At 40.1% G+C, this 16,248-nt stretch overlaps 1 protein-coding gene across 2 annotated transcripts in view; it reads left to right on the top strand.

Annotated features, from left to right (window-relative positions):
- Ly75 (lymphocyte antigen 75) overlaps positions 1–15,175 on the top strand; it is a 131,965-nt gene extending 116,790 nt beyond the window's left edge. The window contains exons 36-39 of one of the 2 annotated variants that reach the window (XM_059260524.1): positions 7,555–7,671; positions 8,783–8,953; positions 10,945–10,971; positions 14,698–15,175. In XM_059260524.1, the coding sequence (XP_059116507.1) occupies positions 7,555–7,671; positions 8,783–8,953; positions 10,945–10,971; positions 14,698–14,897 (515 nt within the window). In that variant the 3' untranslated portion in view covers positions 14,898–15,175. The remainder of the gene's footprint in view (positions 1–7,554; positions 7,672–8,782; positions 8,954–10,944; positions 10,972–14,697) is intronic. The other variant, XM_059260523.1, reaches the window with a different exon arrangement.
- The last annotated feature ends 1,073 nt before the right edge of the window (positions 15,176–16,248 follow it).

The following is a 16,248-nucleotide window of genomic DNA, read 5'->3' as shown; positions in this document are numbered from 1 at the left end:
AAAATATGGTAGGCTGGGCATGGTGGCACACACCTTTAATCCCAGTACTCAGGAGGCAGAGGCAGATGGATCGCTGTAAGTTTGAGGTCAGCCTGGTCTACAAAAGCAAGTTCCAGGACAGCTAGGGCTGTTACACTGAGAAATCCCATCTTGAAAAAACAAAAACAAAATAAATAAACAAACAAATAAATAAATAATGGTCAACACCTCAAACTAAGCTGAAGTCTGTAATATATGCTGTCTATTGTAACAAACGTTTTCAATTTGCTTTTTATGAGAAAAGAGCTGTGTCATCTTTCAGAAAAAAAGAATAAAACTATCAGATTAAATCTCATTAGGTGGTATTACTAATAATGTGTTGTTAAATAATTTTGCCTGAGCACATATATTCCTTGGGGATTCAAGCTGTCATTTAAGAAAATGAGAGTGTATCTTATTTGCCACATACAATAATTTAAGTCTCTATAGTACTTAATTAGATTATAGTACTTAAAATATTAAAGTTCCATTGACTGCAGAAAGATCAAAGAAAAGGACAGAGGGAAAACCCTCATTTCTGGATACTGAAGAACCAGCTTCTATCTTAGACTTAGAAGGCATCTTATAGTAAAGACAAACTAGGTTCATTCCTGTTTATGATTAAACCTCTGTTTCTCAAGATCTGGGCTATGCCCCATCTGTAACCTTAACTACAAATGGTTCTGTACTGCCTGTTCCAGAAAATGGCAACCTTATCTTTGTTATTATAAACATTTTGCAACCCTACCTTTGTTTCTAAAGGTTGTTATGACTACCTGTTGTTATGACTACCTTGTCTTGACCACCTTGCAATCATGCCTTTGTTTCAAGGGGGTCTAACTTGTTATGATTATGATCTGCTCATTTAACCCCATCTGTTTTTCCCACCCTACCCCCCCTTTGGGAACCCCTTATCCCTGAGCTATAAAAGCCTTGTCTTCCTCATATCCAATGCTGACCCCTCGAACCCTGCCTTAGGGGGAGGCAGCCCATGTACATGAATTAAAAAGCTTGCTTTAATTAATTTGGCCATGATGATTTAGGTCAGTGGTCTGTTTCTTTCCCATCTTTGGGATTAATAATACCTTTTGTACTACCTAGGTTTATGTCAATTTGACACAAGCTAGGGTCATCAGAGAGGAGGGAGCCTCAATTGAGAACATGCCTCCATAAGATCTGACTGTAAGACATTTTCTTAACTAGCAATCAAATGGGGAGGGGCCCACTGATTGTGGACAGTGCCATCCCTGGGCTAGTTCCTGTCTTGACTTCCTTCGATGATGGACAGTGATATGGAAGTGTAAGCCAAATAAACGCTTTCCTCCCCAACTTGCTTTTTGGTTACAGTGTCTCATTGAAGTAACGGAAACCCTAACTAAGACAACTCTATATGTTAAGTATTTCTCCTGAGGATTTTCCTAGAACAGCAGTTTGGTTGCACTCCACCATTAAGTACTAGAGTAGATTATTAAAAGCACAAACGGCATTTAATAGACAAGAGGTGGTATCATCAGCTGGCACTGATAAAAAAAACCCAATTTTTTGTAGGTTGCTTTTATAACATTTATTAAAATATTGCTGTGGGTTAATAGAAATAGCAAAGAGTCAAAGAATTAAAGTGCAAGCAATGTAAAATCCCAGCTAAAATCCAGAAGTGTCTAATGTATTCATTCACTAGCTTAACTAAAAACCAAAGAAAGACCCAATACGCAACATAATAAAGTACTCCAAAAACAGTTGGCAATTTTATGAAAACTGTTGATTTCATATTTCAATTTTTATCGATCGAAAAAGCTTTTTTGAATGTTATGTACATGTAAAACATAAATATATAAACATCAATGTATATATAAAACAAGATATAAAAATACATCAGAAACTTGTAACAATAGCTGAATAAACTTGTAATACAGACAATAGGTGGGACACTGTGGTGGTTTGAATGAGAATGGCTCCCATAGGCTCATATGTTTCACTGTGTGGTTCCCAGTTAGAAATATTAGGAGGTGTGGCTTTGTAGGAAGAGATGTGTCACTGGGGGTGGGCTTTGAGGTTTCAAAAGCCCATTCCATCCCCAGTCAGCTTTCTCTGCCTCTTGCTTGTGGATCAAGACATAAGCTCTCAACCACTCCTCCAGCACCATGCCTGCCATGCCTGTCCCCTCGCCCCACCCCCACCCTCCACCGCCATGATTGTCACAGACTCTAACCCTCAGAACCATGAACCCCACATTGAATGCTTTCTTTCATAAGTTGCCTTGTCCATGGTGTTTTGTGACAAAGATTGAAAAGTAACTAAGACGTTTCCACTCCCTGGCTGCCACAGCGTGTGGTCATATCGCCATGCAAAATACACTTAGTCCAACTTCCAAAGCCCCCAAAGTTTTTTTTACAGTCTCAACATGCTTTCGAAGTCCAAAGTCTATTCTGAAACTCAGGAAAATCTCTTAATTGTAAGCCCCTGTAAAATCAAAAGGCAAATTACATACTTCCAACATACAATGGCACAGATATGTATTATCACTCCAAAAGGGAGGAATAGGGCACACTGAGGAAAGAGTGGACCAAAGTAGGACCAAAAGCAAGCAGGGCAGACTCCAAACCCTGTAGTTCCCTGTCTGATTTCAAAGGGCCGAGAGGCTCTGCCCTTCCAGCTTTGCTGACTACAGATCCCTTCTCTGCCTTGGGCCGGCTCTACTCCCGGCATGCAGCCCTCCTCAGCAGACTTCCCACAGCTCTGGCACCTCCAATATCCTGGGGTCTCCAGTGCAATCCAGGCTTCATTTCCACAGCTCAAAGCAATGACCTCTCAGGGACTCCCCTGCCACACACTTGACCTCAGCAGCTCTCCTTAGCCATGGAGGAAGTATAAGCCCCTTTTCTTGTGTAGCTTTCATCACTCAAGACAGAGCCACACAGCAGATGCTGCCAAGTTGGTTGCCTACTTGGGATGAGGCCTGGTTATATTTGCGTAAGCTTTGATTTGTTGTTGCTCTTTAGGATAAGAAAATCCCCCAGGCCTCTGCTTTCCAAGTTGAGGTTTAGCTGGGTAGTGTCTCACCCTGAGGGAACACTCTTTTTACTCTATTTTTTTTGTTTGTTTGTTTTTGTTTTTGTTTGGTTTTTGGTGGTGGTTTTTTTGGTTGTTGTTTTTTTGTTTGTTTGTTTGTTTCGTTTTTTTTTTTTGGTTTTTTTTCCGAGACAGGGTTTCTCTGTGTAGCTTTGGAGCCTGTCCTGGAACTCACTCTGTAGACCAGGCTGGCCTCGAACTCACAGAGTTCCACCCGCCTCTGCCTCCTAAGCGCTGGGATTAAAGGCGTGCGCCACCACTGCCAGGCCTCTTTACTCTATTTTACATCAGGCCTCTTCTTATCTCTTTCAGCACAGCCCTTGCCTCCAACTTTAAGTTTCTGGTGTTGGTCTTCTCCTCAAACTGTACATTGTTTTATTTCTTTATGACCTGCTTGCTGCTTTTCGTTGTAGACCTTCATAAGAGTGATTACGAATAACAACATGACAGAAGGCAGTGATAGACTGCCTTGAAATCTTCCCTGCTAATGAAATCGGTCTAAAACGTTTCAATTTAACCTCTGGCATATTCTTAGGACAAGGACAAAAAGAAGCCACATTCTTTGCCAAAACACCACAAGAATGGTTTCTAGCCCAGTTGCTAATATTGTTCACCTCTAAAGTCTCTTGGGCTAGACCTCCGTAGTCCAAATTGCTCTTAACACTACTGTCTTCCAAGGTCCTGAAGGACGGCTCCTTAAGCCTCTCTTATTGCATTCAATTGCTTTCTTAGCCCAAAGTCCAAAGTCTTCCACATTCTTCCAAAACGCCCCCACATGGTCAGGCCTGTCACAATGATAGCTGCTACATACTTAGTTACTTTTCAGTTGCTGTGACAAAACACCATGACCAAAGAAACTTCTAAAAGAAAATGTTTAATTTCCAGCTCATGGTTTCAGAGAGTTAGAGTCTATGACAATCATTGGGGGTGGGGGAAGCACAGCAGCAGGCGTAATATCTTTATGGGGGGAGCATGGCAGCAGGCATAAGATTATGGGGGGTAGCCAGGCGGTGGTGGCACATGCCTTTAATCTCAGCACTCGGGAGGCAGAGCCAGGCAGATCTTTGTGAGTTTGAGGCCAGCCTGGTCTACAGAGTGAGATCCAGGAAAGGCGCAAAGCTACACAGAGAAACCTTGTCTGGAAAAACCAAAAAAAAAAAAAAAAAAAAAAAAGATTATGGGGGGAGCACAGCAGTAGGCATAAGATCATTATGGGGGGAGCACGGCAGCAGGCATAAGATCATTATGGGGGGAGCACGGCAGCAGGCATAAGATCATTATGGGGGGAGCACGGCAGCAGGCATAAGATCATTATGGGGGGAGCACGGCAGCAGGCAAGCAGGCATAGCACTGGGGCAGTAGCTGAAAGCTTACATCTGAATCCACAAGCAAGAGGCAGAGTGCTAACAGGTCTTTTGAAACCGTAGAGCCCACCCCCAGTGACACACTTCCTCCAACAAAGCCACAACTTCAAACAGTTCCACCGACTGGGAACCAAGAATTGAAATATATGGGCCTGGTGGGGGGGGCATTCTCAGTCTATCCACCACAGTTATGGCACATACATGGCATGAAACACCTAAGAGAATAAATATGGTGGCTTTAGAAAGCCTTGCTTGCTGCATTCTGACTTTAAAGTGTTAGTATATTAAAGGTCAGACTTCATTTTTTGTTTAAAAGTTTTCATAATCACACAATTATCATCAACTACTATTTAGAAAAACATATGTAAATAGTTTAAAAAACAAGCAAACAAAACCTAAATTGGACCATCCTGAGATAGTCATTGTTAACATTTTGGTAACTGTGGTCCCCATCTTTCAATGTCATGAATAGGCTGTAGTGATTATGCCTGGGAAAAGCCATGTGTGTACAGTTGAGTGTGTGATTAATCATTGTACCCATTTGGAGTGGACAGCCAGTGATTAACACAGAATATGCTAGTAAGGATCACTCAAGGAATATGTGCTTTAGGTCTTCTGATATGACTCACCAAATTTTCCCCAAAACGTTGTTGTTCTCATTTTTACTGATTGTCCATATATCAGTTCCTAGTTTTCTGCAGCAAGTGCTAAACTGGTTAGTCTGAAAATCTGGAAGTTTAATTTTCATCTTTTACAAAATTGTCACTTTCGTGTGGATGTATGTTTGTGGGAACACATGCACCACGTGTGCACCTGTGTTCGGGGGACAACTTTTGGGAGTTGGTTCTTACCTTCCACCTTCCTGAGGCAGAGTCTCTCTTATTTCTGCTGCTGTACTTTATACTACAGGCTCAGGTCCACAAACTGCCAGCCAGTTCTCCTGTGTGCACCTCCCATTTCTATGTAGGCATGCAGGAATTACAGATGTATGTAACCACATCTGATTTTTTATGTGGGTTGCAAAGATTGAACTCAGGGTGTCAAGCTTGCAGGGCTAGCTAGCACTTTACCTGCTGAGCTTCCAGATCCCAAATTTTTATCTTTTTTTTTTTTTTTAACCAGTGATAACTTTTCACACATTTCTTGGGTTGACTTTTTAACATTTTCTTTCTTTTTGCCTTTATTCTTCCTTTCTTTTTTTCTTTTTCAAGTCTGTGTAGCCCTGGCTGGCTGTCCTGGAACTCACTCTATAGTCCAGGCTGGCCTTGAACTCAGAGATCCATATGCCTCTGTCTCCCAAGTGCTGGGACTAAAAGTGTGTACCACCACTATCTGGCTTAGCTCTATTTCTTTCTTTCTTTTTCTTTTCTTTTTTTTTTCTGAGACAAGGTTTCTCTGTGTAGTTTTGGTGCCTGTCCTGGATCTCATTCTGTAGACCAGGCTGGCCTCAAACTCACAGAGACCCGCCTGGCTCTGCCTCCCGAGCACTGGGATTAAAGGCGTGCGCCACCACTGCCCAGCTTAGCTCTATTTCTTTCTTTCTTTCTTTTTAAGATTTATTTATTGATTGTGTGCCAGATCTCATTACAGATGGTTGTGAGCCACCATGTGGTTGCTGGGAATTGAACTCAGGACCTCTGGAAGAGCAGTTGGTGCTCTTAACCGCTGAGCCATCTCTCCAACCCGCTCTATTTCTATTGAAGTGTTTGCTTCTATCTTATAATAGTCTGCTTAGTTTCTGGTATTCCTCTTTGACAATTGTTTTAGTGGTTTTTTCCTGTGAAGAGACATCATGACCATGGCAAGTCTCATCAAGGGAAGCATGTAATTAGGGCTGGCTTACAGTTTCAGGTCTAGTCTATTCTCATGATGGTGAATATTGTCATGATGGTGAACATGGTGCACTCAGGCAGACATGGTGCCAGAGGGAGCTTAGTTTTAAACAGATCTGTAGGCAGTAGGAAGAGAAGAGCCACTGGGCCTAGCTTGGCATGATGGTTTGAAGGAAAATGGCCCCCAAAGGGAGTGGCACTATTAGGTGTGGCATTGTTGGAGGAAGTATGTCACTGTAGGGGAGGACTTTGAGGTCTCTTGCTCAAGCTTCTCTCAGTGTGATAGTCAACTTCCTGTTGCCTGAAAGATGTAGCACTTTCAGCTCTAGCTCCACGTCTGCCTGCATGCTGCCATGTTCCCACCATGATGATAATGGACTGAACCTCTGAAACTGTAAGCCAGCCCCAATGAAATACTTTTTTTTTTTTTTTTTTAGTTTTTCGAGACAGGGTTTCTGTGTAGCTTTGCGCCTTTCCTGGATCTCGCTCTGTAGATCAGGCTGGCCTCGAACTTATTATTTCCTTTATAAGAGTTGCTGTGGTCATGGTGTCTCTTCACAGCAATAAAAATCCTAAGACACTTGGGCTTTTGAAACCTCAAAGCCTACCCCCAGTGAAAGACTTCCTCCAACAAGGCCATATACTTCCTAATTCTTCTCAAGTAGTGTTACCCATTGATAACTAAGCATTCAAATATATGAGCCTATGGGGCCATTCTTATTCATGCCATGACAAATATGTTTTAAGAAATTTATTATTTTTGTATATGTATGGTATTTATGAGTGCAGGTATACACATGCCACAGGACATGTATACAGGTCAGAGGACAATGTAGAAGTTGGTTCTCTCCTTCCATCGTGTGGTTCCTGGGGATTGGACTCAGCCAGGCTTGGCAGCAGGTGCCTTCAACCTGCAGAACAGAACCATCTAAGCTGGCCGTGGTATGCTTTGACTTTTGGACCCCAGACATTTTCCTTCTGTAGTTCACCACAACTCCTGCCTATTTTAAAATATGTATAGGTAAAACATAAAGCACAGTTTTTATACACTTCATGATTTCAATTCTTTTTTTCCTTATTATGTATACAGTGTTCTGCCTGCATGTGTCTGCATACCGGAAGAGGGTACCAGATCTCATTACAGATGGTTGTGAGCCACCATATGGTTGCAGGGAATCGAACTCAAGACTGCCAGTGCTCTTAACCACTGAGCCATTTCTCCAGCCCCTCAACTGATTCTTGAAGTTGCTTTTCTTTTAAAATTATTTCAGGAGCAGACATGATAAGTATACACAATGAAGAAGAAAATGCTTTTATACTGGACACTCTGCAAAAGCAGTGGAAAGGCCCGGATGACCTCCTGCTAGGCATGTTTTATGACACGGACGGTAAGTGGTATTTGCCTGTGAGACATGATTTTTTTAATTATTTATCTTTATTTTACGTGCATTGGTATTTTGCCTGCATGTATGTCTATGTGAGGGTGTCAGATCTTGGAGTTACAGTTATTAGCTGCCATGTCAGTACTGGGAATTGAACCCAGGACCTTTGGAAAAACAGTGGTCTTAAATGATGAGCCATCTCTCCAGCCCAAGAGACATGATTTTTTTTTTTAATGTTAATAAGACTTAAGATACTTAGCTCTTTAATTCTCTAGATCAGTGCTTCTCAACCTTTCTAATGCTGTGACCTTTTAATATAGTTCCCTCATGGTGTGGTGACCCCCAACCACACGATTATTTTTGTGGCTACTTCATAGCTGCAATTCTGCTGCTGGTATAAATCGAAATGTAAATAAATATCTATGTTTTCCTATGGTCTTAGGCAACCCCTATGAAAGGGCTGTTCAGCCTCCAAAGGGGTCGCGCTCCACATGTTGAGAACCACTGTTCTAGATGAAATGCATGTCTCTGAGTATTATGTTTTTCAGTGTGCACCAATAACTAGTATCCAGTGTTTCCCAAGTCACTCCAAGTGTTTCAAAAATGGGAAACACACTTGACCCTTACTTTGAATTAAAGTATGGATATAGGGTTAGTATTTTCTGAAGATGTCATGGATTACAAGAAATATTAGTGTTTGCTGTTAATAAGGTAAAGATAAATTATCTTTCCCAGGTTATATTATAGGAATGTAAATTTTATTAATATATAAAATAAAGCATATGTATTTTAGTGTCTATATAACAATTTTTATATAATTAGATATATGAAATGTGTATGTATATAAGATATTAGTTACATTTTTAAATGTCATGAAAGACTAAGGTTATTAATGTTTAACTATCTTTGTTTTCCTTCACAAAAATGGCACTTTTTCCAGAATCCTCTTAAAATCAGTTATCTTTTGATCGGATATAGTGTTCCTTCTACAACTTTTACTCCTACAACCAAAAATTAGATCACAAATATGTACATTTCTACCTTTAATCAAAATCTTTTCCTTTGTGTCTTCACACTTTTGAAAACGGTAATGTTGAAAATATTCCTTAATTGACAGATGCAAGTTTCAAGTGGTTTGATAATTCAAATATGACATTTGACAAGTGGGCAGATCAAGATGTCGAGGACCTAGTCGACACCTGTGGTTTTCTGTACACCAAGACAGGTGAATGGAAAAAAGGAAACTGTGAAATTTCTTCTGTGGAGGGAGCACTCTGCAAAGCAGCGAGTAAGTAAGACTGTCTTTTCCCACTCTAGGAGGGTGCGGACACAGGCTGTTTGGGAGTGCTTTTCTTAGGCACACTATGACTTACAAATAGAGGGATTAAGACTTCAGAATGTAGCATGATGGAAGTAATGCTCTTACATCTCAGAAGTGGAGCCAGATCATGTGAATCAAACATAATTTAATTCTGTGTGCCTATTCTTAGAAGTTCCTAAGAGCCCATAAATTTCTTGTTTTTCAAAATTTCCATATCCTCTTTGCCTGTGATCTGACTGAGAAGTGATAAAGAATAATATTGAATAATCTTAACATGCTAACATTCCTTTAAGAAATTAGATTCCCTACAAAATACCTTTTGTTTAGGCAAACAAAATGACATATTAAAATTTCATCACACTTCATGATTTATTTTGTATTAAAATATTTTTCTGATCAAAGTTTAACAAAATTAGCATGTTCTGCAATATTTTCATGTTATTTGTTAAACACTGAATAGAATTTGTTCTAAAATACTGAGTAACTATTTCCACAGTAAACAAATGAAAACTACAAACTACAAATGGTATGGTTAAAACATGACTCAACTGTTTTCCAACTCAGATCCATTTTTTTTTTTTTTTTTTTTTTTTTTTTTTGAGACAGGGTTTCCTGTGTGGCCCTGGCTGTCCTGGAACTTGCTCTGTAGCCCAGGCTGGCCTCTAGCTCAGAGATCTGCCTGCCTCTGCCTCCCGAGTGCTGAGATTAAAGGCGTGTGCCACCACTGCCTGGCCCCAAATCTGATCCTTAATAGTCTCTCCTTAACTATAAAGCAGATTATACATCTGTACATTTGGCTCTGAGTATTTCCCATTTCTTAAAACTACACTTACTTTCACTTGTTGTAGCACAGTCCTTGGCTCTAATAGTGTTATAGGGATACTATTATTTGTTGTATTATTAGAGTAGCCCCCCAACTTCAAACATTTTCATTTTGTTTTACTCTATTTGTGTGTATGGGTGTTGTGAGCCGAGTCTGGAGAGATGGCTCAGTGGTTAAGATCACTGGCTGCCCTTCCAGAGAATCCTGGTTTAATTCCCAGCACCCACATAGCAGCTCACAACTGTCTGGAACTTCAATTTTAGGAGATCCAATGCTCTCTTCGGATCTCCAGGGGCACCAGGCACACACATGGTGCAGAGACATGCATACAGGCAAAACACTCATTTACATAAAAATAAAAACTTAAACATGTCTTCTGGCCTCCAGATGGTGGTATGCAAACACCCACCCCCTAGCCAACCCCATACACACATGCATCTTTCATCTATGGTGTTTGAGGGCTCCATTACAGAAAACAAACACTAAATGAAAAATACCAGAAATGGGCTGAAGAGATGGCTCAGAGTTTAAGAGTCCTGTGTTGCACATACACACATACACACACACACACACACACACACACACACACACAGCCAGTTGCAATGGTTCTGATGCCTCATCTGACCTCCATGGGCACTAGGCATGGGATGTATCGCACATGCACACTTGCGAAACACTCAAATGCATGAACTCTAAAATTATTAACCAAACAACGAACACTAAGCAAATCCACAGCTGTTTAATTGTACATGTTTTCTAGACTCTAAAACCAGAATCATTTCCTCTCATCTACTATTATTTTTTATGAAGCTCCTTTATTCTTTTTCCAGCAACCAAGTGAGTGCTGGCCGGTGGTGGCACACACCTTTAATCCCAGCGTTCAGGTGGCAGAGGCAGGTGGTTCTCTGAGTTAGAGGCCACCCTGGTCTACAGAGTGAGTTCCAGAACAGCCAGGGTGACACAAGAAACCTTGTTTCAAAACAACAAAAACAAACTAAATTCAAAACAGTTAAGATAGATACTTGATGAAGCAGTAAAGTATATTAACCTCATAGAATATCCATTTTAAACAACTGTATATAAATCTTATAAGGCATCCTTAAATTTTTAATTTTAATTTTCTTTTGCATTTTAGTCCCATATGACAAGAAATATTTATCAGGTAAGTAACATTCTGATCTTAAAATTTTCCATACATTTAAATTCTGGTATGTTAAGATACTACTGTAGACTCATTTAAAAATATTATGTTGGCACATGCCTTTAATTACAGCACTGGAGAGGCAAAGGTAGGCAGATCTCTGAGTTTGAGGCCAGCCTGGTCTACAGAGTGAGTTCCAGGAGAGCCTGTCTTGAAAAACAAAAAGCAAACAAAATTTATGTAACATAAAGAACTGTTATCAGAATATAGAAAAGTCTAAGTAAGGCATTGCATTAGGGGCTGGAGAAATGGTTCTGTGGCTAAGGGCACTGGCTGCTCTTCCAGAGGACCCAGGTTTGATTATTCAGCTCCACAGTGATGATTCACAACCATCTGTAACTCCAGTTCCAGGGGATTTGATATTGTCTTCTGGCCTCTGTGGGCATAAGGCATGTGCATGGGACACAGACATACATACAGTACTGAGACTCCACATACCTGTATTTACAATACCATATGTGTAAGTGTCCAAAGACGGAAGTAACTCGAGTGTGCATCAAGAGATGGATGAGTGAAGTGTAATAAATACCAACTATTATTCAACAACAAAGGGAATTAAATTATAACATATGCTACATAAATCTGGAGAAGAGATTAATACAAGTCAATCACTAAAAGGCAGGTGTGTCCTCCTTAGTGATCTCACTTACATAGGTACCCAGAATAGTTAACTTCACAGACAAATCTGGAATGATTATATATGTATTTTTATTATGACATCAGAGCTAGGGAGAAAAGTTACTGAGTTTGAGCCTCATGTCTATAAATGGATGGTGGTCCCAGCCAAATTGACTCCATTTAGTGATAATGAACTACACTTAGGTTTTTACTATAAACTTATAAAACAAAAGCAGTTTAAGCATGGTATTTGGAAACATGGAGACAACTATTAATTTTGAGGAATGGATATTGGGTTGAGCAGTGGAATAGCAGCACAGTATTTTTTCAAATCTTGGGTTTATTAGAGTGACTTAAAAAAAGCTGTGGTCCAGCTAGTCCAATAACGGCTGGCTACCAACGCAAAGTCCAGGAATCCAGTAGTTGTTCAGTCCTCAAGGCTGGATGCCTCAGCTGGTCCTCAGTATACACCGGAATCCCAAAGAAGTAGGCACTATTGCCACTGAAGGAATAAACTTGCCAGCAAGAATGAGGGCAAGCAAAGAGCAAAAGCTTCCTTCTTCCACATCTTTTATAGTGTGGCCCAGATTAAAGGTGATCTTCCTACCTCAAAAGATCAAGGTTAAAGGTAGCTCTTTCCACTTCAAACAATTAAGAAAAAATTCTTTACTCATGCACCCCATCAACTTCAGGTTTTTTTCACAGATTTAATAAACTAAGACTTTTTAGCTGTATAGACATTAAAAAAAAGATTATATTGAAATCTATGGAAAAATAGAGCAGACAGGTCGATCATGGATCTCAAAACCATGCAAAGAACAGTGGGCAGGTTTAGATTAGTGCACATTTGGTTTAGAGTCCAGGGAAAGTGTAAGTAGGTGGCCAGATTAGGCCTCAATTATAAGGCTGTAGCAAAGCAAAAAGATTTGAAGGAAAACTGCCTGATGCATTGACAGGCTGTCAGAAGTCAGTGAGTAACAGGAACACTGACTGAGTTGAAGCAAGGAAAACAGAACTGTAGCAGCAATTTTAATGAACAAGGAGTTCTCTACACAAACAAAGTAAGATGGAAGACCTTGAGAATGTTGTGAAGAGAGTAAGGGCTATAGAGGGATGTACTTGGTGTGGTGAGCACATGGAAGTTAGCCTTTTGGGGATACATAACAGTTTACTATAGACACACCAGGATAGCTAGAGCACAAAGGATTAAGTAAAGGCTAGCCTAGTGGTTACAAAAAAAAGTTTGGAGCTTTTGCTATTGCTTATTAAATGGATTTGGATAACTTGCTTAAATCATGCTCAGAATGAATTATGCACAGTAAACAATAACTTGAAATTTAACAATTCTAAATGATGGACTGTGGTTATAACTTTTGTATGAAGATGGCACATTTTAGAAGTACCAGCTAGTCAACGAAAAGCCTTGCAACTCATTCATAGGCCACTTGCAGAACATGTAGATACAGACACACTGTGTCCCATCAATCTTAGCTGCTGCCCCATACTTAAAAGGTCTTTTAAGCCGGGTGGTGGTGGCGCATGCCTTTAATCCCAGCACTCGGGAGGCAGAGCCAGGCGGATCTCTGTGAGTTCGAGGCCAGCCTGGGCTACCAAGTGAGTTCCAGGAAAAGGCGCAAAGCTACACAGAGAAACCCTGTCTCGAAAAACCAAAAAAAAAAAAAAGTCTTTTAATTTTGGTTGAATCTGTGATTATGTATCTGTAAACAACCCTAAACTACCATGCTGTTCTTTCCGCCTAAAATTTACTGTTTTTCTAAACTTGAATTTCTGTGAGCATGTAATCACTGAAGCACATCCTACTGATTATGTGACTGTACATCATCAACACTGTGTATCCACTTGCGTCAAGTCAAAAGAGCAAACCAAACTTTATAACTCTGTGACATTTAATATAACTATAAAAACTGTCATTTGAACTAATAGTCCAGAAGTCTTAGTTTTTTGGGTTTTTTTTTTTTGGAGATACAAGTTGACCTCAAATTCTGTAACTGAGGATGACCTTAATGTTTTTATAATACTGTTTTCCCTGCCTTAATAAGACACTTGGTCAAATTTATCCCATTCATCTCTAGCCCTTTTAGGTCCCACTGTAAAAAGCACCAGTTGAAAATATTTAGTATAGTTAAGTAAAAAATCCATCTGCAATGAAGTTGTGAATAATTTTGAATGCTTTATTACATACATCTACCATCCCAATTACTAAATTTGTCAAATGACATTCTTACACTCACAAGAGATCCACCTGGCTCTGCCTCCTGAGTGCCCGGCGGTGGCACACATTTGTAAACCAGGGAATCCACAAATACAGTGCTACTTGAAGAGAAACAAAAATGCAATGCACTATAGCTCTTAGTGCTATTCCTGTGAAGCAAATTATAACTATGAAAGCCAGAGGGACCATCAGACCCCACTAGATCCTCAAGAGAACAGTAGGTGTAAATTCCAAAATCTTAGTTCAGAAAGGGAAAAGAGACATAAGCAAGACCACAGACAATGATACTCAGTAGAACATAGAACTGCAATTTTTTTTAAAAAGATTTATTTATTTATTATGTATACAGAAGAGGGTGCCAGATCTCATTACAGATGGTTGTGAGCCACCATGTGGTTGCTGGGAATTGAACTCAGGACCTCTGGAAGAGCAGTCAGTGCTCTTAACCTCTGAGCCATCTCTCCAGCCCCAGAACTGCAATGTTTTAATTGAAGTTTCAAGTATGGCTAGTTTTCCCACAAACGTGAATTTTAAACATTATTTCATTAATTTTTACTGTGTATACACACAAGTGTGCACCATGACATGCACACGGAGGTCAGAGGACAGCTTGTAGAGGTCAGTTCTCTCTCCACCTTGTGGGCCTTACAGCAAGAATCATTACTCAGTGAACCATTCTGCCTACCCAGAAGGACCAGTGTCTAGTAAAGAATGTGTAACTTTTTCTCATCAGTTGGGAATTCTACATATGACAAGTCTATGATGAGTTAACTGCTCCAAATGCAATACTTCCAACCTGTGCACTGACTGCCTGTATTTTGTCTTTCTTCCCCCAGATAACCACATCTTAATATCAACTCTGGTGATTGCTAGCACAGTAATTCTGACAGTTTTGGGAGCAATTGTTTGGTTCCTCTATAAAAGAAATGCTTGCTCCGGCTTCCTCTCCTTCTCAACTGCACCACAATCACCTTATGATGACGGCTGTGCTTTGGTAGTTGCAGAGGATGATGAATATGCTGTTCGGCTGGACTAAGACTCTGATATATCAAATACCCTGACAATGATTTCCTGTGCAAGATTTCATATAAAAGTTGCCACAGAAAACTGAAGCTTTTATGGTACTCCTTAGTCTCATAATATTTTCATGTACTACTCACTGTGACAACAAAATATTAACCTTTTGGTTCATTTTAAAAAAAAGCAGATTTTGTAAAAGAAACAGCTGTAGATCGAATTTGAAGTTTTCTTAAGTAATTTTCATTTGAGTAAATGAAACCTCCATGTACAATAAATAAAGCTGTTAAAATGCCACTCCCTGCCGGGTCTTCTTTATTGCTTCTTCCATTCAGTTAGTTTTTCCTTTAACAGCCGTCTCACTGACTATAGGAACACCAGGAACAAGCCGGACAGAGCCTGTCCGTTAACAGCCGTCCCACTGACTATAGGAACACCAGGAACAAGCCAGACAGAGCCTGTCCGTTAACAGCCGTCTCACTGCTGTGGCTGCTGTTTCCCTTAAAGAGGAAGACATTTTACAGTTTGATACTCGTATTTCACTCCTTGCATAGAACATTTGGGACACGTAGTATTTAATGACAATCAACTAATTATGTTACAGATTCTTTCAAAAAAAAGACTACAGCTCTAGCTAAGAGTCATGTAGACGGTGGCCAGCTGGGTTAACCTGTGTGTCCCTTGAGCAAAGGGTTTCCAGACCACCCTTACCTTTTCCTACACAATGCAGATTGTGGTGATATAGTGTGTACCCTAATAAACTTAGCTGGGGACCAGAGAACAGAACAGCCACTAGATTAGACAGAGGCCAGACAGTGGTGGCACTCACCCTTAATCCTATCACTCAAGAGGCAGAGATCCATCTGGATCTCTGTGAATTCAAGGCCACACTGGAACAGAGCCAGATAGTGGTGGCACACACCTTTAATCCCAGAACTGGGGAGCACACATTTTAGTACTTATCAATCAGTAGTTAATAACAAATTATATATGAATGAATTGTAGAACATTTTACCATATAAATACCATTTTTAAAAAAGCAACTTTGTGGGTTAAGAAGTCATTTTCATAATGAATTTTACAAAAGTATTTAATATTTCAAATTCAGTTCCCAAGGACAGAAAATACTTACATTAGCATTCTTAAAGCTAGTGGTTTTAGCCGGGCATGTTGGTACACACCTTTAATCCCAGCACTCCAAGGCAGAGGCAGGTAGATCTCTGTGAGTTCAAGCCCAGCCAGGGCTATTATTACACAGAAACCCTGTCTCAAAAAAACAAACAAACAAAAAAGGTGTTTTTACATAAGACAATGCACAGATAATAAAAGTTCAGAGTATGTTCAGGGGCTGCAGAAATGGCTCAGGGTTA

The sequence above is a fragment of the Peromyscus eremicus genome, chromosome 4, assembly GCF_949786415.1.
Source record: "Peromyscus eremicus chromosome 4, PerEre_H2_v1, whole genome shotgun sequence".
Classification (NCBI taxonomy): Eukaryota; Metazoa; Chordata; class Mammalia; order Rodentia; family Cricetidae; genus Peromyscus; species Peromyscus eremicus.
The sequence above is the reverse complement of the archived record's forward strand: the minus strand, read 5'-3'. Positions and strand labels throughout refer to the sequence as shown.